This window comes from Corvus brachyrhynchos, unplaced genomic scaffold (genome assembly GCF_000691975.1).
Source record: "Corvus brachyrhynchos isolate BGI_N302 unplaced genomic scaffold, ASM69197v1 scaffold101, whole genome shotgun sequence".
Taxonomy (NCBI): domain Eukaryota; kingdom Metazoa; phylum Chordata; class Aves; order Passeriformes; family Corvidae; genus Corvus; species Corvus brachyrhynchos.
The window spans coordinates 7,415,084-7,440,765 of record NW_008237239.1 but is presented as its reverse complement, the minus strand read 5'-3'; the positions used below and the strand labels follow the sequence as shown (position 1 = coordinate 7,440,765).

Below are 25,682 nucleotides of genomic sequence, written 5' to 3'. Positions count from 1 at the left end.
GGGCGCGCAGGTGGGAGCAGAGCCCGGCCGGGGCCGCCCCGCGGGGAGCGGTGCGGGGCTGTGCGTGAGGGGGGAGCCTGAGGGAGGCCTGTGGCGGGGGAGACGCTTGGGGCTGGTGGGTGGGGCGGGAAGCAGGTCTGTGGGAGCTGGCTGGGGAGGGGAAAGGGTGGGATTGAAGAATCACCGGGAGAAATGTCTGGAAATGGAGCGGTTTAGGGAAGAGGCAGAAGGTGGAGTTAAAGTTGTTGTGGGGAAGCGGCTGCGTGTGAAGTTGGGAAGGAGCACGGATCTGGCCAGAGCTGTGTCAGTGCTGCTGAGGTTGTGACTCCCTTGCTGGTGCTCTGCTGAGAAGATGCTCACTATGCGTGATGAGGTGCTCATGTAAAGTTCACGGAAATGCTCATTTTACAAGTATTTGCATGGTATCACAATTTTATACCAAGTTTTTGAAATGAGAAACCCTCTAGCAGTACAGTAGTTATGGATTAAGCAGAAACTCAGAGAATATAGAGATTAAAAATGTAATAATGCATATTATGGAATAAACTGAAAGGTAAAAGATAGTTATCAGAAAGCATACCAAGTTGTTTCATTTTATTAAATCCTATAAACTACGTTTTAAACCAGAGTGAGGAACACTTGGATTCAGATAAAATATTTTAAAGGAATGACTGGGTGGAGAAGACTGACACAGCTTTCGGCAACAGAGGGGTGTGTTATGTGGAACATAAAGAACATGTGCAACAAACCTTTCTAAAACTGAGTGAGCACCACAGTGGGAAGTGTTATTTTTCACAGTGGCCTCTACACAGGAGGACTGGGATCTAAGACAACCTTTGCTTTTCAGGGAATGTATGTGCAGAATGACAAAGTGGGTCTTAGAATTAACATTAGGTGATGGACTGCTTTTCCTGAAATCTGTGGGATTGCCTCTCTCCATAGGCATTACACTTGACTTAACAGTGTGCACACTGAGTTGAGCTAAAGGCTGCAGGGTGAGTTTGAGGGAGGTGATAGTTGTGGAGAAAGTGATTTATTATAACCTCTCCCTCTGGATACTGTAGTTCATGATTCCCTTGCACATTGTTAGGCATTGTGAGAAGAACTTGTGATTGAAATTCACAGTTCTGGGAGATAAAGATCCATTGGTTTGGGATGTATGATGTTCTGGTTGGTAGAAGTAACATGTGTAGCAAAAATACTGGTTTGGGGAAAGACTGGTTCTAGTAAGTATAAATTTGCTTTCTTTAGAGCAATGTATTGTTAGGAGTAACTCTGCCTTTAACAATCCTACAGGCTGCCTACACAGCCTAATTCCTTATTCTGGTTATGCTATTGTTTGCAATAACAAGAAAAAGGCAGAGATCATCTGAGCCAGGTACCTGTGGAATTCAAGTCACACATCCCCTCAAAACAGTTCAGAAGTTGGCAGTGTTAAGGAAGGACAACACATACTTACCTTTGGGACAGGCTTGCTAGACACAGTTATTCCTCCCATATTGTTCTTGATTTGCTTGCTAGCTGGGCTTATTCTTCAGTGGTTACTTCAGTTCATACCATATTCATGCTGCTTGTGCAGGCTCTGTGCTTTTGCTGGAGCTCGGGAGGCTGCACAGCTGGATCACATCAATGGAGGATGTCTCTAGAGGGGAGGAGAGATTCTTAACATCTGTACTTCTTAGGATCTGGCATGATAATGTCAGATGGTTAAGAGTTCAGGATTTTGCCACTGAATTTCTGAACCTTGTCTTATATTTATATCCCTTCAGTGCTGTACAGCTGTCTAATTTTATTTGTAATTAAAGTGCCTACAGGTTGATTTTCACTATAGGATCTACTTTGTGTTACTCCACTCCAAGTAGGCCACCTTGACTGAGGTGTATGACACACTGTATTGCCTTAAGCACCCAGACTTGGTTTGTAATTCATAAATAGCTTAAGTGTAAGCTGCAGCTGAACCCCAGCTGGACTCAATGTTCAGTCTTTCAGCACCTTAAATCAAGCTCCTTCATTGGCTTGATACATCTGCCGGAGCTGCATTCCAGCAGTCCTTTGGTTCGTGGCCTTGCACTCCTGTGTGCTTGAGGAGGGGTGGTTATTTGAATTGAAACTGAGAACTGAATGGCTCCTTGCTCCCAGAGTCTGAATGTGGCTGCTGGGATCTATCTATACTGTGATCTATACAATGAATACAGTGTATGTACTGTGTGAAAATGAGAGGCCGTTCAGGCAGCTTGTATCAAATTTCTGCGCTGGCAGGCAGAGTCTGGCTTAATGACTGTTATGTCAACATAAAACTATTGCACTACTGGGCAGAGTTGAAGTCTTCCTCTTATAAGAAATGCTGGTGTTAACATTTAGCTCAATGAGGGCCTGAATTTCCTGAATGCTGAATATTTATACTCAGTGTGTGATTTGTATAATATTCATCAAACCAAATTTTCATCAGTCAAAAAAAATGATGTCTGGATTCTTAGGTTTGGTGTAAAGGATTAAGGTGGTGGGCTTAAAGAACATTTAGCCACAAATTTCACACTTTAAGATTCACAATGCTTTACTCTTCCTCCCTGATACATAGATTAGAATGGTACTTTTTTTTCAACAAATGAAAGAAAGAAACAAACAGAAAACCTTTGGGAGCTCATGAAAACATTCATCCAAGTTCCCTTTCTGCTCAGTTTTCTGTCAACATATAAGAAAACTTTACCTGAGTCCCAAGCAATTTATAACATTCTCTGAAATTAGACTTTAGTTAATAGTTAATATGTAATTGCATTGCCTTTGTTAGACTTGGCAGTGATGGAATTTCCTGGTTGAGTGATATATGGCTGGAGAAACACTGATACAGCCTCCACTATCTTTGGCAGAAGCCAAGGTTTTGGAGCAATCATTGGTTGATCTTTAATGGTTACCATTTAATGTGTAACTGCTCTGTACTTAAGTGCACTTGCCTGTTTTAAAAACCATCTTCATGATTTTAAAATGGCCAAGAGTTGTGGCTTAACCCCAGCTGGCAACTAAGCACCACACAGCCACTTGCTCACTCCCCCCTGGTGGGATGGGAGAGACAATCAGATGGGTAAAAGTGGGAAACTTGTGAGTTGAGACATAGACAGTTTAGTAGGTAAAGTAAAAGCTGCACATGCAAGCAAAGCAAGCCAAAGAATTATTTTACCACATTCCATGGGCAGGCAGGTATTCAGCCATCTCCAGGAAAGCAGGGCTCCATCACGTGGAACAGTGGACAGGGGAAGACAAACAGCATCACTCTGAACCTCCCCTCCTTCCTTCTTCTTCTCCCACCTTTATGTACTGAGCATGACTCTGTATGGTCTGGGATATCCCTGTGGTCTCCTGAGGTCAGCTGTCGTGGCTGTGCTCCTCCCAGCTTCTTGTGCATTCCCAGCCTCCTCACTGGTGGGGTAGAAAAGGCAGAAAAGAGTTAAGTCCTGCTCAGCAATAATGAAAACATCCCTGTGCTATCGACACTTTTCAGCACAAATCCCAAACACAGCTCCCTATCAGCTACTGTGAAGAAAATGAACTCTACCCCAGCCAAAACCAGTACATGAGATATGGTTATGCCTAGGGAGCAAGATGACGTTGCAGGAGCAAGGTCCACCAGTGATCTTCTGCGTTCTACTTGATATCTTTGTCTTTAAAATATTACTTGAATGCAGTTATATTTTTAATTCATTTCACCAGTTAAGATTTTTTTTATGTAAATGGAGAAATTGGAAATACTGCCTGAAGGAAACCTTCATGTGAAAAAAATCTTTGTTCCTCAGTTTCTGCTAGAAGAGTAGGGAAAAAGCTTTGTTAGAGGATTTGCTTTTAACCACACTTCTGAAGAAGTGTACAAACTTTAAGAGAAACACAGTTTTGGTTTTTTTCATAGTGTACTTAGTGCACTTTATAATGTCTCCAGCAAGAAAAATGAGTAAGAAGCTGGAAACCAAAAGAAAGAACAAGGTAAGTTTTAAAATGATGAAGTGATTTGCAGTGATTTAGTTGAAAAGTGCCATGTATTTGGGGAGGAACGTCTGAAACTGTAGATAGCTTAAGGGAGGGAACAAAAAAGAAACCTGTTTACAGACCTGTTTACAGTATGAGGAAAATGGAAAACATAGTGACATTTTAAAGTGATAAATGCAAGGTTTAAGATTATTAGAAATATTTAGGACGTGCCTTATTAAAATTACAGTGACATGACAGATTACATCTTGTGGTGGTGAGAGGAGAAAGAAATGTATTGTTAAATATAGCAGTCCAAATATAGCAGTTAAATTATTTGTATGTATGTAAAAGCTACTTCAGGCCCCAGTTCAGCAGCACTTAACTAGATTTCGAGAGGTCTGTGCGCCCTCTGCACCATGTGGGATATTTGTCATAAAATCATAGAATGGTTTGGGTTGGAAGGGACCTTAAAGATCATCTGTTTCCAACCCCCTGCCGTGGTCAGGGACACCTTCCACTAGACCACATTGCTCAAAACCTGTCCAACCTGTCCTTGAACACTTACAGTGACAGACTTTCTCCAGTTCTCTGGGCAGCCTGTTCCTGAATTACCCCAGCCCACATTCAGGCCCTTGCACTTGGCCTTGTTGAACATTATGAGGTTCCTTCCTTCCATTTATTTCTATACTTAAAATATTTGTTGTATTAGATACTACTTCTGGTAAATACAAATCTATATTCACTCCAAAAAGAAAGAGTATTTATGGAACAGAACTTTCCTCTGAGGAATGTCATTGTGTTGCAGAAAATGACATGTTACTTGTGTGTTACCCAGCACAGGGAAGAGGGAAATGCATGTAGAAAGTATGAAAAGCATTGAAAGAAGCCTTGTAAAAATAGGTTCTTCAAGTTCTGTGAGTTAGCTCTTACTTCACCTTCCAATTGTGCTTTTTCCTTTGTTGACGGCTTATTATATTTGTATAGGTGTAGTATCAGCACTAGGTTCATCTTTCACTGGAGAAATCTGAGAGCACCATCCTGTTTCTGTAATCTGTTATCCTGATTTCCAAGCAAATGCCCAGGAAGTCTATACCTGTACCACTGGGATGACACAGTGTACTTTACTTTCCACAAGGCAGACTCAGTCTGTTTATTTTCCAGCAGATCCCATATAGAGAATTTGGTGTAGTGGCACAGAAAATTTAAACTTTGCCTTTGGCATTTTGAGAGGCTGGTTGTCTACTTCTGTGTTGGGCTTTGCATTTTGACTAATACACAAATGCCTTTTATTTGGTTAAGCAATGTTAAACTGAATAGTCATAAAATGGAATAAGAGCTAAGAAAAAGAACTCCTGTAACTTGGCTTTTTTACTCTAAAAGACTGTCAGCAGTGGAAACATTTCACAGCTAGGCTGGAAGGTATTTAATTCATATAATGACATCATTGTGAAGATTTGGAGCATGATAGTTGTTACTTTTTTTCTTTTTTTAAATTAAACTCTACTTGTGACAGAGTATGGAGGAGTAAAGAAGTAGTTTCCAGTAGAGGTTATTTTTGTCAAATCTCTTGGTGAATTTAACCTGCATTTTTGTTACGAGACTTGCTGGAATTTATTGTTAGTTTTTCTTTTTTTGGTCTGTCATTTACCTCAGATAGTGTCAAGTGCTTGGAGTTTTTCTTGCAAGTTTTCTCTGATACTCCCTGTAATTCTGTCAGATTTTGAGTCCTTCTACAAACTCAAGACTGTGCCTTAATTTTGCACAGAAGTTTGTAATGGTAGATACTTAGCAGCTGAAAAAACTCAGAAGTTTATACCATCAGATCTTTAAAAGACAAAATCTTAAGGTTAAGGAAAGTCCTGTAAACTTATTGCTCTGTAGTAAACCCTGATTAATATCAATGAGTTTTGGTGTGCTGTTCATTAAGTCAAATAGATCATGGCCTAATTTCCTCTGCAAACATTAGCATTTACCAGCATTTTAGGAGGGAAAGTGTAGGGACAAAATAAAATGCAAACTATTAAATTTTAGCCTGGGTTGGAGGTATTACAAAGGGAGACGAAAATCTGCAAGTCAGAAAGGTATTCATCTTTGAATTAATATTATGAGATGGAAATATGTGATTTTCCACTTTAAAAAATCTGCTTCCTTTGAAGAGTTATTTTTCAGACTTTGCACAGTATGGCACTTTGAGCTGAAAGTATTACTTCCTGTATAGACTGCTTTGCTTTGGTTTGTGTTCTGGAAACCTTTCCAGGATCCTTCTCCTTTTTACTTTGAAGGAGAACAGCTCTTCACATAGACTCCACCTGTATTTCACCCACCTGTGTGTACTGAATTCAAATTTTACGTGGCTGCGAATCCCATTTTGGCTTCCTGCGTGTTGGCTTCTGTATAGGGCTGCCTTCCATGTGGCTGCAGGGTGTGTCCATTGCTTACTGAAGAAATGACGCAGAAGCGGCTGACTTTTTTTTTTTAACATAAACTAACAGAAGAAAAGAGTAATGAGCCCAGTCCCTGAGATAGGTTATTCAGTATTATAGTCAGGGAAGTGCAGGTCCTTAGTGCACCCCACTGTAAGATACAGTTCAAAAGACAGAGTTCATGTGACCACCCACCTTCCAGTCTTTGAATTAGCAAACCTAAATCTGAATTTTCAAACAGATGCATCCTTCAGAGTACCAAGTAGTGCATCCAAAGCCCAGTAAGAAATCTATATTGTAACTCTGTACAGGAAATGCATTGGGAACGTCAGTGTCTTTATTGGTTTAAGACAATCCAAGGGTGGGCTGTTACTGAAGACAACAGTTCATTTGTTCTGTGACTGCACAGGCTGTTGCTGTGAGGGTAGCAGGAGCTCATGGCTACAAGTGAGTGCTTACACCTCTGGTAGTCACCTGTAAATCTAAAGCTGCTGTGAAGCTGCAGTTGAAGACAGCCCCAACTGTTTGAAGTTCAGTACTTTGCTCCTTTTCTGGATTGTCCGTCCCCAGTTTGCACAGAGGCCTGTGGGCTGATAAGCAGCTCTTTCAAAAGAAGGAGAAGGGACCAGGAGAGCTGATTAAATGTTCTGTGTGCTTAAGAGAGAGTATTTATATTGTTGGCATATGTACGTTTCAGGACTCTAGTTCCTGCTCTGTGAACCAGTTTGTAAGTCCAGCATAAAACTTCATGCACTTTCTGTCTACAAGCCTGTCTTGTTGACCAGTGACAGGACAACTTTTAACAAACACCCTTATTTCAGCCATCACGCTGGATACTTAGATTCCATTTTGTGTGAACTTTTGAAACTTCAAAACTGCATTAGTGACTACAGTAAGGAAATATTTCCTGCTACTGCTGCCTTTTTGAGATACACTGTCTGAGGAGGGTTCCCTTTTTTTTCATGACTACTGAGGAAGACAAGACAGAAGTTCAAGATAATTACATGGTTTGTGTTCTTTATGGCTTTCCTGATGGGCTTATCAAAGTGTTGTGCTTTTTGGTTTATTTTCATGCTGATTGCTTTGGTACTTGCTCATGAACAGCACACTAGTGATTTACTTTTAAAATTGCATTTTAAGCTGCTTCATAAATAGGTGCTTGTATTTTAGCAAAAAAATTAATGTGAACTTTGTCACTTCACAGGCAGACAAAATGCAAAAGTTTGGGTCTGAGTCAGGAGGGATATGTGTGTTCCCATTATCTATATTTTGTTCAGAAGCATTTTGAAAACTGAAAACCAAAAAGTTTAAAAACTTATTTATCTGTATGTGTGCTTTCATGAAATTCACTGTTTTTCATCTTAATATATTGCTCTTTATTTCCAGTTTTTAAGGTCTCAATTCTAAAAAATTAGGTAGATGGAAAAGGTGAAAGAAATTGTTTGTTCAGGCAGGCTCACACAAATGTCACTTTTCTCCAGTATCATAGACAAGCCTTTTAGTGAAATTCAATTCTTGTACTTCACTCAGTGGTTTTTTTTTCCTTTACCTTTTTGTCCCTCTGTCTTCTTTGTGTTGCTGGCATTTCTCCAGAAAGCATTGTCTCTGAACATGCATGTCCCTTCTTTGTCCCTTTGCAGGAACTGTTCTTTTTCTCTTCCTTGTTCTCAGATGTAGCAAATTTATTCTTCAAAGTTGTTCTTCAACTAACAGATCATCTCAGTTTTGTTGTTGGGGATGCATAATTCCACATTAATTAATTAATTAATTAACATTCTTGTGTAATGGATTGTTCCACCAGAACCAGTAAAAAACATCAAGTCTTCAGTATTGTCTGCAGCTTTCTTCTCCTTCATACTTTGTATTTCTGTGTGATTCATATTGCTCAGTGCAGTTGCAGCTGTAGTATTTGTTTCTTCAGAAGTTACATGAGATTGTAGTTCATACAAAAGTATCTCCGATTAAGATTCCTTAATGGAACTGTGTGTGTTTCTTCCTCAGTTTCTGCATCCTGGCATCCTTTTCTTCCTTATTTGCCAGTATACTTTTACAAATATTTTTACAATGGCATGATTTTTGAGATAAACAGTTTTACTGTGTAGGATACAAGTGTGTACTTCATATCTTCCTGGCTGTTGGTAATTCACACCTATTTGCAGGTTACTTCAATGTCTTTTAAGTATCAGTGTCATATAGGTAATAATTTGACTTTGAATACTTGACTGGGGAAAAACTATAAATGCTTAGAGACAAGATAAAGGCAAGTCAGAAATACTTGAAGAGTGCAGCTCTCCAAATGTCTACAAAAACAGCAATAAAATGCATCTTGAGCTAGAGAAATGCAGTCTGCAAGAAACAGCTTCAGTTCAAGCTACGAATATTTAGAGGTACCAGCACATCCTTGAGCAGTGTGAACAGAGCTGGATAGTTAATGAGTCGAAGTTGTGTGCCTGCAGGTGTAAAACACAGGGACAGCTCTGCCATATGCACCCAGTGAGTGTCTAGACTTCTGAAATTGAGAACCATGTGCATTGTCTTGGCTTGTTACTGTTTTTCTTTTGCTTGTAAACATAGTTGTAAACTCTTAGTTATTGATTTAACTTCAGCATTATAAAAAGTGGCTCTTTTTCTGAATAAGTGGGCAGTGAAGGGAGCAGAAGGTAATCTTTTATAGCAAGCATTAGTTTGTGTGTATAGAAGTTCTTTATATGAAGGATAGCAAAAATTATGTGATATTCTGAGTAGCAGCAAGCTTTTTTCAAATTTCCTTGTCATATATTTTGCTTGCAAAATGAAAATTACTGTCTCTATTAGTCTTCTGCGATAAGTTAATCCTTTAAATTGATGACAATTGTAAAGAAAACTGCATCAACTTGGTGGAAGTTCCTAATAGAGATGAGGATGGTACAGCTTTACTAACATAAGGTTTGTGGTAGTCAGTGCAGTCTGAGTAAGCAGTTGCAGTCACCTAGTCATCTATAGTCAATGAATTTTTTTTGAGCAGGATAATTAGCAGGATAAGCAGCAGCCTCCCCTGCAGCCCCTCCATACCATGTCTTCCTCTCCAACTCTGCTTTCCCACAACTCTCCCTTCATTGCCAGGCATGCCTCTCATTCTTATTTAAAGCAGCCCAACCCTCACCCTTTTTTGCTGGGACGGTGTCGCCTGGCAAGGCAGAGACTGCAACCTGACAAACTTGCCAGAGGTGGAAGAGTGGGAAAAACTCTTCAGTCTGGGAAGAGCTCCTTGCAGCAGGAGTACTGGGCATTGTGCTGTACCACAGCAGAAAACACCTTCAGCTTGAAAATACCTTGTGAGCCTTCACCTACATAAAGAAATCTGTGATTCCCAATATCTGCAATATTACCTTTGGGTTCGTTTCTGTTTTTCTGTTTCAGAAAGAAAAAAGTCAAGAAATGTCTGCTAATTTAAAGTACCTTTCCTTGGGCATCCTGGTTTTTCAGACCACAAGTTTAGTATTGACCATGCGCTATTCTCGGACACTGAAAGAAGAAGGACCTCGTTACTTATCCTCTACTGCAGTAGTTATTGCTGAACTTCTGAAGATTTTGGCCTGTGTTCTATTAGTCTACAAAGACAGCAGTATGTGTCAAATTTTGCACCAAGTAATTTTCCTAATCAATATGCTGTATTGTAGTGGCAACTGCAAAGCAGCCATGTGAGTACAGGCATACAACAAAGCATTTCCCTTCTCCTTGTGTAAGAAATAGTCTTGGAAAGACAATAATTATGCTGTATATTTACTTAAGAGAATTTGGATACTGAGGAGTGCAAGAATAAATTTTATGCTTACATCTCAAATTTTGCATTTGCTCAGGCATTTTAAGAAATCCATATGTAGAAGTAGCTAAAAACTAAAAGCTTTAAGTGTGTCCAAAGCATGAATGATAATAGAAACCTGTGATAAACAGTAGATGCAGAACGGAAGAAGCAATTTCATTGTTACAGGAAGAATCATAGTTCTAAGCTAAAAAAAAGAAAACTGTATTCACATTTACACCAGTTCTTATTCTGTACATTTTAAACTGAATTTATCTGGTTTCTATTTGATTTTCAACAGCTTAAAAATGTCATTGTCTATGCATAAATATTGATGACTGTAGGATTCTACATATGGAGTTTTAGGTGGTACTCTTTGATATATTATCTTAAGTTATTGATATGGTTTCAGTAAGTTTATCTCAAATTATTTTGAATAATTGTTTTCATTCTGATACTTCAGGCTGTAAGAAGATATTTGCAGCCATTTTTCCTTACATATACAAAACCTGTTAAAGTCAAACATAGTATTTTCAGGTCTTGGCATAGTGATAGCTATAAAAAGGGGCAACAGTTTAAGAACAGAATATTGCTGTTTCTCTTTCATTCCCCACCCTTTCCTTTTAGTGAATATCTATTTCTTTTACTGTTTCTTTGGGTAGAATGCAATTTACGGACTCTGAACAGGGTGCTACATGACGAGATCCTTAACAAACCCATGGAAACTCTTAAACTTGCTATTCCTTCAGGAATTTACACTCTTCAGAACAACTTGCTATATGTAGCATTGTCAAACCTAGATGCAGCCACATACCAGGTATTGTATATTTGGAACTCTCTGTAAGTTTCAAAAAACCCCCATGAATTATGGGGTAGTAGTAGTAACTGTTTCTGGTTCTTCTAGGTTACGTATCAACTGAAAATTCTCACCACAGCATTGTTTTCTGTGTCCATGTTGAGCAAGAAACTGGGTGTATACCAGTGGCTGTCACTGGTAATATTGATGACAGGAGTGGCATTTGTGCAGGTAAATATTAGCAGGTGATTTGTGGGGTTTTAATGTTTATTCAAGAAATACAGATTTCTATACTGATTATTCAGCTTTCTGATTCTACCAGCTGTACACGAGCACCAGAGTATAGTCAGGAGCTACCAATCACAACTGGCCAGGTCTGGAGGACACCAGAAATGGTTCAAAAGCAGAAGATAACACCTCTTTTGCAACCCAGTGCTCTACTGTAGAATGTTAAAGGGCCTCTGGAGCAACCTGCAAGTAATAATGATAGCACTGTTTATTAGCACATTTCTTCAGACATTAGGAATTCACAGATCTTCCTTGCCAGTACAGGCTGTGTTCACTTTGTCATATGGTTTCAGCATGGCACATTTACTTTGGACTATTTCAAAAAGCAAAATTGGCCTCAGTTCTAAATAGTGCAAGTACCAGAGTTTGTAGTTCTTAGAGGGCATGATCATGGGATAAGAGACTATTCTAAGAATTTTTAGCAGATTTTAGTATATCCTAGAAATTTTTATTTTAAAACTTAAGGATTTGGGAAAAGATACAGTGATTAAATTCAGTAATGAAAAATGAGAACAAAACACTCTGACAGTATTTAACAGACTCCTCAGAAAGTTTTTGTCTATGGCATTGCATTTTATTCAAATAGCATTTGACACATTGCGAGATTTAACTAGTCTGCACAATCACCAAAGAGGGGCACATGAAAAAGACAATTCATCCCATCTTAAAGACAGCTGGTGTAAGTAGTTTTCTAACTGTGCTTATATTTGTAAGGTAACCAACTGTTGGGTGGCGCAAGTTGGTGGCAGATAATGATAAGTCACACTGTGATTCAGAACCAGTTCTTGCTTATAAAATGTAAATCCTGCACCTGTTTAAGTTGATGAGTATTGTCCCAGTTCAGGCACAATTTTACTTCTTACAAATATGTAGAAAGAAAAATTGTAGCTTTGCAGTCCTTTAAAAGTATTTGTGGTCCAAAATACAAAGCTTTACAGGCATGTGATTATCTGTATTTAGTAATTGTTACTGTTGGTAGAAACCAAGTTTGCATTTTACAGATGCTCATGACTTGATTTCATCAGTGAATTTTGTGTAACTGTTTTTACATCCAGTGGCCTTCAGACTCTCAAGCAACACTTTCTAGTGGATTTGCTGGGGTTTATTTTGAGAAAATTTTAAAGGAAACTAAGCAGTCTGTGTGGATCAGAAACATTCAGCTTGGTAAGTTTAATTTTAGTCATCTGTTAGAGATACTGCATTCTGAAGCATTACGATAATTGTGCAAAATGAATGTATAAATTTTAAAAAATCAACATTTTAGTATGCTGCATATATGTTATTTTAAAACTGAAAGTTAAACTCTGCTAGATGGAATTATAGAATTTACTTTCTGATTTCAATCTAGTTCTTGATTTACTTTGTTAATAGAGTATCTGTACATTTGTACAGAATCTATCAGTTGAAATTTTTTTACTGTTTTTTAGAGAATATAGGAATATTAAAACAAAATATGTTTCCAAGTCAATGTTTTGAGATGTTTTAAAATTAATGTATTTTTTCTCTTGTGCCTGGGTAGGCAGTTTTTTCTATTAAAAGTGCCAAGCCATAAAATCTGCTTTGTTTGTGAATAAAGTTGAGGTAATTAATTACTGTTATTTCAATACAAAGGTCAGTTTCTTTCAGTTGTGTGCATAATCACTGGGGAGAGGCATATGCAAAAGACCAGTTCATCTTAACTATTTAAATAGGTGTACCTACTGTGCACTTACCAGTAAGAGAATATCTTTTATTCCCAAAGCAGTCTTGGATCTTCCAGACCCTAGATATTAAAGGTAACATAATTGATCTGTGTTCCTGAGTGAGTTTTCCCTCACTTCAAAGCACTCTTGTCCAGTTTACAGGGTTGGAAATGTGACATCAACAATATCCTTTTGTTCCTTTTCTGCAACAGGAACAAAGCTTATTGTTGCCTTTGTTTCTCTAATGGAATCCCTCTGGTCTTCACCTGTAGGCAATAATTATTTATGACATATTTGAATGGATGTGTTGAGCAGAATTTGACCTTCCCAGCACCTTAGACCAGACTAGTGATCAAATCCAGTGTGAAGTTAAGTCATGAGATGACTTAGTGGATCAGAGCTGGGTATTGAGTGTGGTAGAATGTAGTGCAGTACTGCAAGAACAGGAGATGGTGTGGGTTCTTTAGTAATTAGATAGTTGGTCAATAAGCCATATTTTTTTCCTTTCTTTTCCTACTACTGTGTTTTAATTATAAATGGTTTCAGTTAAAAATGCGGAACTTAATTTTGAATATAACATTTTTACGTTACCATAATATTTTGAAACTGAGTATAGCTAAAGGAATCAAAACCTCTCCTTACTATCTGCTTGTGTGTACTCAAACTAAGTTTTCCTGAACAGGGTGTAGGAAATACATCAGGAAGCGTTATGTTAGGGAATTTTGGGGGGCAGAGAAGGGTTGCTAGCTGGGGCTTGGTCCAGGATTTAAGGTAAGATGTGGTGTTTTGGGTGGAGCTGCAATATAAAATCCATTACCAAGGAAAGCTGATGATGATGATGATGATGATTATTATTATTACTATCAGTTTCCATGCTAAAAGTGCTTTCATGGGCAGCAGATATCTGAAATAATTTCCAGTAAGAATCCATAATTGCTGAAGAATCGATGATCTCTTCTAAAACATTGTTGAGATTTTTCTACAGTACACAGGTGTACACGTAGTTTGGTAGTTGGCCTGGTCATATATTGAATGTTCCAGTAATTTCTTTGTGAAACAATGAGATCAGAGCAGGCTGTGTCTAAACACACTCTTCAAGGTTATGAATAGCTAGAACAGTGATATATGAAGACATAAATGTCTGATTGTAGTGAGAATCAGATCACCTGTGTTTTGTATTTACTTTTTTAGTGAGCTTGATCTGCCTCAAGAGGAAGTTCAGTAGAATGTTTATTATTGAGGTTGTTTTCTGTTCAAAAATAAAGTTAATGTTGTCATATGTCGTGAAGATTTTAGAAACTATTTAAATACATAAATACATTAAACAATATATATTAAATACATACAAAAATAAATACAGCTTTTGCTATACAGCCTTTACAAAATACATAAAACATGAAATCACATTTTCAAAAATACATTGGTGTGTTCTTTCTGCAAGTGCAAGGTAGTTGCCCGCTTCAGACATTGTATTATTCAGGAGCAAGTCATTCATAAGCAAGAGCTTTGAAATAGAGCTTTTCTTAAAACACAAACCAAAAACCCTTATGTCCAACCTGGTTTTCATTTTCATATCCATAGAGAGTTATTAAAACTATAGAAAATAATGGGAAAAGAAATTGTTTAAAATTCCATTTTTAATGTATACCAATATCATAATAAGGATGTATGAATAGTCAATTTTATTTCTTTATTTTAGCAGATCAATTGGAAAATATAAGTAAATGGTTTAATCTGAATTATCTACATTTTTAATTCTGCCTACAAAAAGCATTATTTCTTATCAAGCAGAAGGTGTTATTTTGTTCAAAACAATGCTGCCTTTTTCAGATGCTAAGAAATGTGATGAAAATCAGCTTTTCACAGAGAAGGAACAGAAAAAAGTGTTCCCCCTTTCCTGCTCAGAACTAGAGGAGACATCAGTCACAGAGTAGCTGCTTACATTATGCCATGTTTGAAGGATTGAGAAAGCTTTCCCATTTGATAGAAGAACACTACTCGCCAAATTAAAAGCTCCACAGTCTTATCCCAATTTCAGGTTTTGACATTAAGTCTCTACTAGTAAACATTCATTGTGTTTGAGACTGGCTCAGGAAAATCCCACTTCCAAGATCCTTGTCTGAATTGGCAAACTGCTAATTGCTGCTCCTGCTGTGCCAGGGACCTTCTCCTCCACTGAGTGTTTTCCTGGTTTTCTCTCCAGGTTATAGGGTTACTTCAGCCTTCAGTCATGACTAGTTTCAGGAAAACTGAAATTGCATTTAAGTGAATTTTACTATATGCCATAAACAAAAATCACTCCATTCCAGTAGAAAATAATAGAAGATAAGTATATAAAGATATCTTCATGGAAACAATCAAAACTCTTTGTATGTGTGGAGAATAGCTTTTAAAAGAGAACAGGACTGATTGCATTTGGATGTGATGGTATTGCAAGTGACAGTCCAATTTTAAAATCAGAAATACACGAGCAGCCTTTAAGGATGAGGAATCCGTGTGCATGTTTTTCACCTGAAGCTTTTAATCAATCTTGTACTTTCAGGATTTTTTGGTAGCATATTTGGACTGATGGGTGTTTACATTTATGATGGAGAACAACTGTCAAAGAATGGATTTTTTCAAGGATACAATAAACTTACGTGGGTGGTGGTTGTTCTACAGGTGAGATACCTTGTGTTGCATGTTTCTATGAAGGTACTCAGGGATTTACTCTTCTATAAATAACGGGGGAAACTAATGGGTGTCAGTGAAGTTATTGAGAATTCTATAGTCAAAAGTCTGATATATCATTTTTAGCATAAACCTCTCAGTGAAAAGCTGGAAAATATATAGCAGGTATATGATTAAGTATTGTGCATTATTAAATAAGCATTATTTATTTTGTAATGTTTAAAAATATCTCTCTATATGGTCTTTCTCCTGTGGCTAAAAATGTTCAGTACAAGCATTTCCACTCATTTAATGGTGGTGATACAATCAACAATTTCTTTGATGGGGAAAGAACTACTCGTCCAATATTTATTTTCAACAGTGCAAATCCATAATATAAAATAAATGTATTGCTCTTCAACACAGACAATAGCTTCTCCTAAAGTAGGTGCATGGTGTTAAAATAGATGCTCTCAGTCAAATTATCTGTTTATGAATCCAAACCTCACTATTTTTCCAGGCACTTGGAGGGCTGGTGATTGCTGCTGTTATAAAATATGCAGACAACATTTTAAAGGGATTTGCAACTTCTCTCTCTATTATACTGTCAACACTGATCTCCTATTTCTGGCTGCAAGATTTTGTCCCTACAAGGTAAGAATTACTTCCCAAGTATACTAAAAAAAAATAGTTGAAAACTTATTGCTTACCAGATATAACTGCGAAAATAAATAAAAAACCCAATCCCGTCCAAGCCACACTTTCAGAATGCTTAGGTACAACTTGCACATCAAGGTTTAGCCCCATCCGGTAGCTAACAGTGAGTGGTGCGCCCCCTGCGGCCCCGGGTGGGCACTGCACCCCTGCCGCTGCTCCGTGTCCCGGGACAAGGGGCTGGCACGGGGACATCGCCTCTGTGCTGCCCTTCACCGACCGCACCACACGCTCCAGCACAGCTCACTGCAGTCACGGCACTCACGGAAGTGACGCTGCCGCACTGAGTTGCCCAAGGGCACCCAGAAGCCCAAAGGCAGAGCTATTTCTAAAGGCAACACCATATTCAGTAGTGAGAAAGAAAGAAGAGTGCTTGCTCCATTCTTCTAGGCCCTGTACAGTGTCCTGATGTTTTGGGGATGAGCTCTGTGTACCACAGGTTTTGTACATGGGTGGGTTCAGAACACTGCTTGTCTTGCCAGTGCTCTTCCTGTATGGAGTGTAGAATTAATAATCCCACTTCCAGATGTAGGAGTACGATTTTGCTTGTGACTGACCAACACTCCTTGCATGTTACATGTACTCATGGCATACAAATATTTTGAATAATATTTACGACTTTTGTATCTGGTACAAAGAAATGTCTTTTTATCTAAAAGTATATATTTGCAATACTGTGGTCCCTTCTATTCCTGCCTGTTCTGTGATTCTGTATTATCAGGGCTTTACTTAAACATTCAAAAAAGGAAATGGAGTAGCTATCTAGGCTTAAGAAGTGGAAGACATTGAGCTTAAATTATAAGTAGACTATATTTGTCCCATTAAAACAAATGTCGAAAGTGGTTTAAGAATTTCTGTGTGCTCAAATGGAAAATTAATAAGTAACTTAACAGCTTCTGCAAACATGTTGAAAATTAAATAGAGCCAAGTAGCAGCATGTAGAACTTGAAGACATCCAATTTAATAAAAATTGCTTAACTTGAGTTAATCAAATTTAATCTTTAGTACCTTGCTTATGCTAACAATGTGTTTGAACTGAAACAGTATAATTGTTTCTGTTACATCAACATTTTTGATTAGGGTAATAGATGTCAAGTACTTAAATGCTTGAATGGGTTGCAAGGGGCCGTGTCCCAAAATAGGCTAAATGTATCCTCTGAAGGATTATCATGTCATATGCCACAGTTTTTTAGTATTTGGTTCAGAAGATGAAATTGTTGATGTTGTCATGTCTATGAGAAGATTCGTTTCTAAAATGTGTACTGATTGTCTGCTGGCTTTGGTTATTTTGTATCAGACTTGTAACTATCAAAACAACTTGAAAGGCCAAAATGTCACAATAGAAAAGATGCCCTTATTGTGTTTTCATGAGACAAATCTTTCTGTATCTGCCAAAAATTAGATTATACTGACTTGCAAACTGGTTCTTAGGCAGCAGTAATTTGTTTTGACGTAAGCTTAGGACTTCAGAGCAAACACAGCTCCAACAACATGATGTATGTAATTCGTTAAAAACAGGTAGTTAACCACAGTAGCTGCTTTTTTTCAGCTCCTGCTTCCATTTTGCCCACATCTTTAGGTAAAAAATTAAGGAAAGAAGGATTGATCTGATGCTCTTGACAGTTGTTCCGTGAAAGTATAGTTTTAATTTTCAGAATATGTTAATATAATGATACATTAATTTGTCGTTACTTATTTCAACAACTTTCTGCATCCCTCTAAAAATAAAAATGTACAAATTATTGTGTTCTTTATACATTGGACAAATATAATTTATCTTCCTGTTTTCCTCATGGAAGAATATCCTTTCTTTTGATTGTATTGCATAAATAAATTTGCATCAACTAAAACAAACTTTTTTTTTTCATCCCTATTCTATCCAGTGTCTTTTTCTTCGGAGCCATCCTTGTAATAGCAGCTACTTTCCTATATGGTTATGATCCCAAACCTGCAGGAAATCCCATTAAGGCATAGCAGACTTCCTCATCAACCTGCTTCTCGAGATCATGCACTGGGGGCCTTGCTAGCACGGGCATGTGGAAGTGTCACTGTGCATTGCAAGGGAAGGATGACTGCCCTGAATGTATTGAAGAAGTGCTGATGAGTAGTTCTGAACAGCCAGAGGGGCTACAGGTGGAGGATGATGCTGTCTGTAACTGATGGGGGGGAAATGTCAGGGGAATGCCCAGTGCAACTTGCTAATAAAAACATGAAAGGAACCAAAAGTTTCCAAGAAACTACAATTGGGAATGTTTACAGCTTCGACTGAGATTGCATCAAAATAATTACTGTATTGACTGCTGCAGAAATATGTCCTATGCACTCTTTGAAAGAGCACACGACAACATTGTCAGATTGTATGTTTTTGGGATTTGATTCTATTTAATCTTAGTAAATACGTTTTTAACTGTTTGTCTATTTACGTGAAACGAGCTGAATGTCATAGTACTAAAGTGATGGTTCTAATTAGGTACTCCTTATTAAAACTGTGAAAATTGAAATATGATTGAAAGATGCTTTCACAATATCAAATATTTTTATATATTTAGAAGGCAGATTTAATAACAGAAATCTGTTATTAAATGATAATATTATAATTCTGTTGCTTATATAAAACTATTGTAAGAATGTTAACATTCTCACCGAAGTACAAAGAGAGGAATACTGCAGCCTTCATCAGCCTGTAGTGTTGTAGCAGATGGAATAACTCTGGGAACACCAGTGGGAGGTTACCATGCTAACCTGGGAGTAAGAGTAGGGTTCTGATGGGTGCTTGTTCAGATGTAATGTTCATTCTTGTTATTTTACTGATTATAAATCATCTTTTTGGTAGAACCTTAAAAGTAGTTTTTGTGCTTTAAATAGCCTCTGGAGATTCTTTTAAACCACAATTAAAAAAAAACAAAGAGCCCATAGTAAGCATTTTAAAGGCATTATCATTGTCTGTAACAGCTCCATCTGGAGATACTATGGTATGGCATCTGTATACTGTACTGTACTTTATTACAGAGGTGTTTTTTAAACAAGTGTTGTTTACTCATGAACTCTTCAAGGCTTTTTCTGTATATTTCTATGTAATGGCTTAATTAGAGTTTTGATGGGTTTTTTTTAATTATTATTTTGTTCTGGGAGTCCTTGAGCCAACAGACCAAAATGGGTTCTCTGGAGCTATTCAGTCTAGTAGTGGAATTACTTTAGTAGGAAACATAATTAAAAAGCAATTAATTGTGCAATAGATAAATATAAAAGCATGCTGTTGTTCTGTTTCAAACAAAGAAAAAACTTCAAAAAGAAACCTTGCTGCAATTAAATCAATTAGACTGTTATGAACACTTCACTTGAAGTATTTGCATATAGTCAGAAACACTAAAAAAATCTGGAACAAATAAACAAAGAAAACTGTCTTAAAAATCGTTGATTTTCAGGAGACTGTTCACAATGGATGTTAATGTTGGGTGACTTCGTGTGACACCCGTGATGGTGCATTTATACAAAAACGTATCAGGAGTCCCTTACCAGTAGAATGGCAAGTGGTAAAAATGTCTTTCCCTTTTTCCCCACCACCACTCCCTTCATGTTCTTTTTCATATCTGTCTTGTGCTAAAGAAAACGTGTAAGAGAAGGGTGTTTTAAAATGTTTACCAAAGTTCCTCATCTGATAGACGAGGAGATTCTGTAAGAGTGCTCTGAGATTTCTTAATGAAGTGTTGTAAACACGAAAGGAAGAATTCCAGTTGTATCAGTCAAGTAAAAATAGTGTTTTCCTTCTGTTGGTAATTACATGTTTTATCAATGTTTTGTTTGTTTATCTTATCAGAGAAAGACATTAAAGAAATATCAGAGCTATGCCTAGGGCTTGCTAAGCTTTGTGAACTCTGAATCTGTCCCAGCACGTTGTAATTGTAGGAGCTTTGCTACTTGGTGGTCAAAACTCTCTAAATGGGCATTCTGTGTTAATATTGAAACTTTTACCTGTAACATTCAATGTGGCACAATCTTTGAAAAGTCACATTTAGCCATTTGCCCCCTGTGTGCAGCATGAGGTAAGATGTGTGTGTAGGGCAGCGGCTCGCAGCAGTGCCGAGTGCAGAATGGGAGCCACTCAGCTCTGAAATGAGGCGGGAAGTGTTGCTAGTAATCTCTCAGTTGGAGTTTGGCCTACCCAATAATACTTTTGATTTCATGAATCACAGCAGTGGAAGTGTTCAGGTGATATAACTGGTTACTTTCCTAAAAAAAAAAGTGTCCAAAAAACGTAAGGGTTGAGAACACTTTAAAGCCAGTTGTACAGGAAGGGACCAAATAGACCAAATAATCACCATGTGGCTGGAGCTCTGTGACATGTAGCCTGGTTTTAATATTTCAGGTGCACCTGTCAATATTTGTCAGTAAGGATGTTTAAAGGAAAGACCAGGAATATGTGCTCTTTGCTTTGGAATAGGATGCCATGCAGCTTTGGAATGCTGTCTGCTGTAGTAAGGAACAGTAACTCCTGTCTGTAAATCAGTGACTTCCATGCTTTCATTTGACAGTCCAGTTATGTTTTCCAGCAAGATAGATCTCTTCAAAGACTTGTTGCTGAAAAGGAAAAGTGAATTTGAATTTTTAGCTGTGTTTCCTTAGCCTTTGGCAGGCTGAGGAAAGGCTCTTGTCTGAGGTGTTACTCTGGCCAAGGGGAGATAGCACGTGTTTTGTGAGAGCAGAACGGATTTGAGGAGGGCTTACTGATTTCTTTAATCTTTGCAATCGGAGAGCATATGCACATTTTCTCACTGAGATGCTTTTACATTTGGATTTTTTTTTTTTGAGTAGTTTTAAGTCTATAACTCATTAACTAACCAAAGAGGAATAGCTAGCACAGAGCTTTGGGAAGTAGTGGATAATGTGCTTTGAGTTTGCCCTAAAAGCAAACTCTGTAGGAGTCTAAATTCCCAAAAATAAACTTGCCTTTCTGAACTACTTTTCTGACTTTTAGGCAGGCAATGGTTTTGTTAGTTTAGTTGTATATTTAGGAGGCTAACCTATACTTAGCAGAATTTTATTTAAATATTTATGAAGTTACAGAAGTTATAGCTAGGTATTTATTTGCAACAGCTTGAATTATGTGATTTTTTTTTTTCTAGACTTACATATTGGGTGTACTAGTATTTATTGAATATTTGGGTATTTGGTAGTTTTATTTGAGAATCTCTGGGATACATGATAAATGGTCAAATAATGATAAACTTAACAAAGCAAAATAAATCAGTTTAGTGGTGAAAAACCTTGAGTCTAATAAAGTAAGATAAACTTTTCTTTCCACAGTGTATTTCTAAGCAATCCACAAGTGCCCAATAATGTATTTTCTCAAAGAATTCAGATAATTGTATAGTTTTATTCAACTTTATTGTTTTAGACAAAATTTAAGAAAACCTCCCTTTTTATTTGTGTCAGTAGAGGGTAGATTAATGTTCTCGATTCAACTTCTCCAGTATAACATCTTTGGTTTTTTACTGCAATGTTTTAGTAACTTGTCTTTTTTTTTTCCTCAAAAAGACAAAACAATCTCATTTTGTTTGTGTTTCGTATGCATACAGGCCTCTCACAGACTTTTAGTAGTACGTAATTGTTTTGTGTTTCTGACTTATTTTTATGGCTGTAATTCAAAATACTGCAATAGATTTTGTTGAATTTTTAAAAAATTTATTACTGAAACGTTGCATTTCTTCTGGTTTTTGTTGTCAGCAACTTTCATATTTTAATGTATTTCCTAATCAGCCCTGCGTGTTCTGTTGTATTTAAGCGATCATCATTTTCCAAATTTGAATTTGTTTCTCATTTTCCTCCTGGCGACAATGTTTCTTGCTGGATATTGTGTTGAGGAGGATTATTCATTCCTTCCATATCTGAAATCTATGTTTTGTGAGAATGAGTTATTAAAAAACGGGGGTTTTTTGTGTATTAGAAAGGTAATGTTTATCTATAATATGATATTATACCATATATGTGTAATGTGTCATTATGTAAGGTGGTGTATTACTATGAGAAACTCCCAAGTCGTGTTTCCTTGCCTTAGTTTTAATTGTTCTTTTCATTTTTAATGCTGATTATTTTCCAGAGGAGGAAAGCCCTGCTCTTTCCAGGTAAGCTCATGGTATGGTTTTAGGTATCTAGAATTGAGACATTTTACTAAAGAAAAATGCAGGTCAAAATGCAACAAAATACATGGAATTGATTAAATTATATCTTCTGCTTCAGTTACTGTCCAAAGTTCTGTTCAGTTGAATTTTTAACTTTTTCTAAGTATTTCTCAGCTGAATTTATAACTCTTCCTAGAAGAAAAAAGAACCTGTCCTGACTTGCCATTCAGTGCTTGTTCTTGTTCTTGAATGTCTGCTGCACATTTGCATCCAAGAGTAGACATGGAACATTAACTCATCTTCAACCTTCTGGCATCAATTCTGACTGTAATTAGCTATATTCATTTCATTAGTGATTTATAGCTCAGTAAGAATTGCTTATATGTTAAGCATAGTTTGCATTTGCTGCCATGAGTATAATTCTTTTAGATTTTTTAAACTTTGTCCTTATTGTCAATACATGCGCCCAAATATAAATCATTTATTCAAACATTGTAGCAAACTTTTTAAGGTAGTCTTAGGTTTTTGTACCTTGATGTTGATATTTGTGTGTGATTACACTGAATACAGTTTTAATATATGGTGTTTCCAGGCAGTTTGGAAAAGGTTATTTTTTTTGGTATATATAACACTGCTGAACACTGAATGCATCTTACATGACTTAACACAGTCCTTTTTTAAATCCACATTGAGGTAAAATACTGTATTTTTTTTCTTCTGTATGTGTAGATAATGTCACTGTAGTAATAAACGGATTAAAATTAAGCACTGTCTTTATTAAGAATGTGATAAAAAAACTGTTTGAGAGCTTTGTTAAAAGGAGAGGGTTGCCTTATGCATATTTCGGCAGAAATTAAACGATGTTTTAACTAACAGTTATTTATTTCACTATATAATTTTAACATAGTTTTCTATAAAATCTAGAAGGCTGTTGTAAGATGTTTGTTAATGGTATCTTTTAATATACATCTTACTGAATTTTGCCAGCAATTTAATTTTGACTGAGACATGCTTCTTTTTGACCACTGTGTCATGACCTCTTGTGAATCACGTTCAAGAGCAGTGTTCTTGTGACACTCTCTGCTCTTCTGGTCTGAAACCCCAGATGTGCCCTGAACCGGGGGTGGTAGGGAGCACCTGGGTATCAATATCAAGTTATAGCATGGGGTGTGGTTGTAAAACACTAACACTGTAAGGAGCTATGTATAGCTATAATTTACAATGTATCAAAGACCTTAACAGAATTCACAAGCAATTGCTATGTATGATGGAGGACATGTTTCTCTGCCCTTTCTGGAGATAACCTATAATAAAACTGGGTCATTTCACAGCAGTTTTCAGGGCATTTAATTTCTGTCAGTTCCTTTTGTCAATTTTGCCCTGTTCTTAATGCTCATATGCAACATGATTTAAACTGAAAATTTTATGCCATTAGGTAACAATTATTCACCATCTAAACAAAGGAGCATAGCTGGTTCTGCAGGGGACAGTGTTCTTCAAGTTTGGTGTAAAAGCACTCTGGGAGGAATCTTATCTGAAACCAGTGAAGCCATCATCTGCCTATGCCTTGGAATCCCCCTAGGGAGATAAGTATTCTGTGCTTTTTCATCCCTCTTCCAAAATGATGGTAATGTCTTCTACAGTTAGGAAGTAGTAGTATGCATTTTCATAGTATAGAGGGTTGAGCACTGCAGGTGTTTAGATGTAACAGACAATTCTTGTTTCTTTTCTTCAGGAGTTTGTGTTAAATAATGTTAAATATTAAGATTAATGTTATGTTAATATACAAGTTAAATAATGTTAGAGCAGATTATGTCAGAACTTGTGTAGGTAAGTGGAGTTTGATTTTTGAAGACATAGCTGGCTGAAATTCATGACAGCAAAAGCAAGTTTATTACTACATTCTCATTGTTTGAATCCTCTGCATGAGGAAACTTGATGCTTAAATGCATTTATTTTGAGATAATGACATCAATAACAGGTGTTGGTCTTATATGAAGGTGTGGATAGAAAACTGTCTTCTCAGCCTAGTTACCAAATGACTTTGCTTGCATTGTGTAGTTGTGTTGACTTCTTTTACATGAGTCCCTTACATGTCACATACGTGTCTATGTGACTTTCACACCAAAATCTAACAGCACTCTGAGGAACAGACTTGAAACTATGTCAACATTTGAAGACCCCTCTCCTTTTCAAGTAGAAGTGGGACAGAATTGTCAAATACTTCATGTGACACCCTAATACTTGTAACATATTCCTGATAATAGCAAACATCTTGGACCCGCTAGACGCACTCTTGTTTTGTGAGCTAGAGTCTGCTTGTGGTTGTCTCACTGTGACATTGGCGTGAGTAGGGTTGTGCCTCAGCAAGTTCTAAATTCCTTAAAAAGTGCATTATGATAAGAGGTGCTTGATCTTAAGGCTAAGGGTTTAACTTAAGCCCACACTATCTGAAGTGGTGAGTGATTGGCAGCCCTTTGGTAACAAGGTGGGAGCTGCAGCGCCAGTCTGTACCTTAGGGATGAGGTTCCACTGTTGGTAGGGGCAGGGAAGCTGTTCATTTGCAGCTGAGGTTTTGGGGGAAACAGGGATGTTGCAGGAGCTGGGGAAGATGGAGATAAGCAGCAAGAGGGCTGAAAGGTGGAGGACTAATAACATAAAGACTGATATGTGGATACGGCCATGGAGACTTGTGTCTGTATCGTGAATATGATAGTACAGGATGGACAGTTGTTGCTCTTTAGTGATGCCAGACATCAACAGTGGATGAATTTATAAGCCACAAAAAACCTAATAATGCCAGCACATGATTCTAAAAGATTTTCTCCATTAATTGGCATGCTGCCCCGGGGAAGCTGATCCCTGTTATCTTGTTACATGCGGGCGTTGTGGTAAATCAGAACCTGGGATGACCTACCCGTTTGGAGGTGTCGGAGCTTTCATAAACTAAGTTTAAAACTTGACAGTAAGAAAGTAGAATGTCTGTCTCTGGATCTTTAGGGTGGATTATATCTGTGTTTGTGTACTCTGGCTCTGGGAATGTCAGGTATATCCCGTACGAACTGCCGTCCTTTGCTCCTTTTTTCCGCGGCGCCTCAGCAGTTCCGGGAAGGAGGAAGCGGGGCTGGTTGTTTCGATTCGGGTGGGAGGGACGAGTGATGTTTGGGAGGGCGGATAAGAACCTGAGGCTCCCGCGGGACCTCCCGAGGGGCCGCGCTCGCGTGCTTTAGCCCGCGGTGTTGTCGGGCTCGGGGTGAGCGGCGGAGGCTGGGC

The 25,682-nt window shown here is 37.7% G+C and overlaps 1 protein-coding gene and 1 long non-coding RNA gene across 2 annotated transcripts in view; one reads left to right on the top strand and one right to left on the bottom strand.

The window, feature by feature from the left end:
• Window positions 1-3,453, bottom strand: part of LOC108445574 — a 7,315-nt gene extending 3,862 nt beyond the window's left edge. Inside the window, exons 1-2 of the long non-coding RNA XR_001860474.1 lie at window positions 3,176-3,453; window positions 1,460-1,642 (exon numbers count right to left, since the gene is read on the bottom strand). This is a non-coding gene — a long non-coding RNA (uncharacterized LOC108445574). The remainder of the gene's footprint in view (window positions 1-1,459; window positions 1,643-3,175) is intronic.
• Window positions 3,454-3,579: 126 nt separating this feature from the next.
• SLC35A3 (solute carrier family 35 member A3) lies at window positions 3,580-23,174 on the top strand. Its single transcript, XM_017729781.1, has 8 exons — window positions 3,580-3,972; window positions 9,780-9,984; window positions 10,824-10,978; window positions 11,066-11,188; window positions 12,301-12,409; window positions 15,470-15,588; window positions 16,097-16,230; window positions 18,174-23,174. Exons 1-8 carry the CDS (start codon window positions 3,919-3,921, stop codon window positions 18,262-18,264), a joined length of 990 nt encoding a protein of 329 aa, XP_017585270.1. The 5' UTR covers window positions 3,580-3,918; the 3' UTR covers window positions 18,265-23,174.
• Window positions 23,175-25,682: the final 2,508 nt, after the last annotated feature.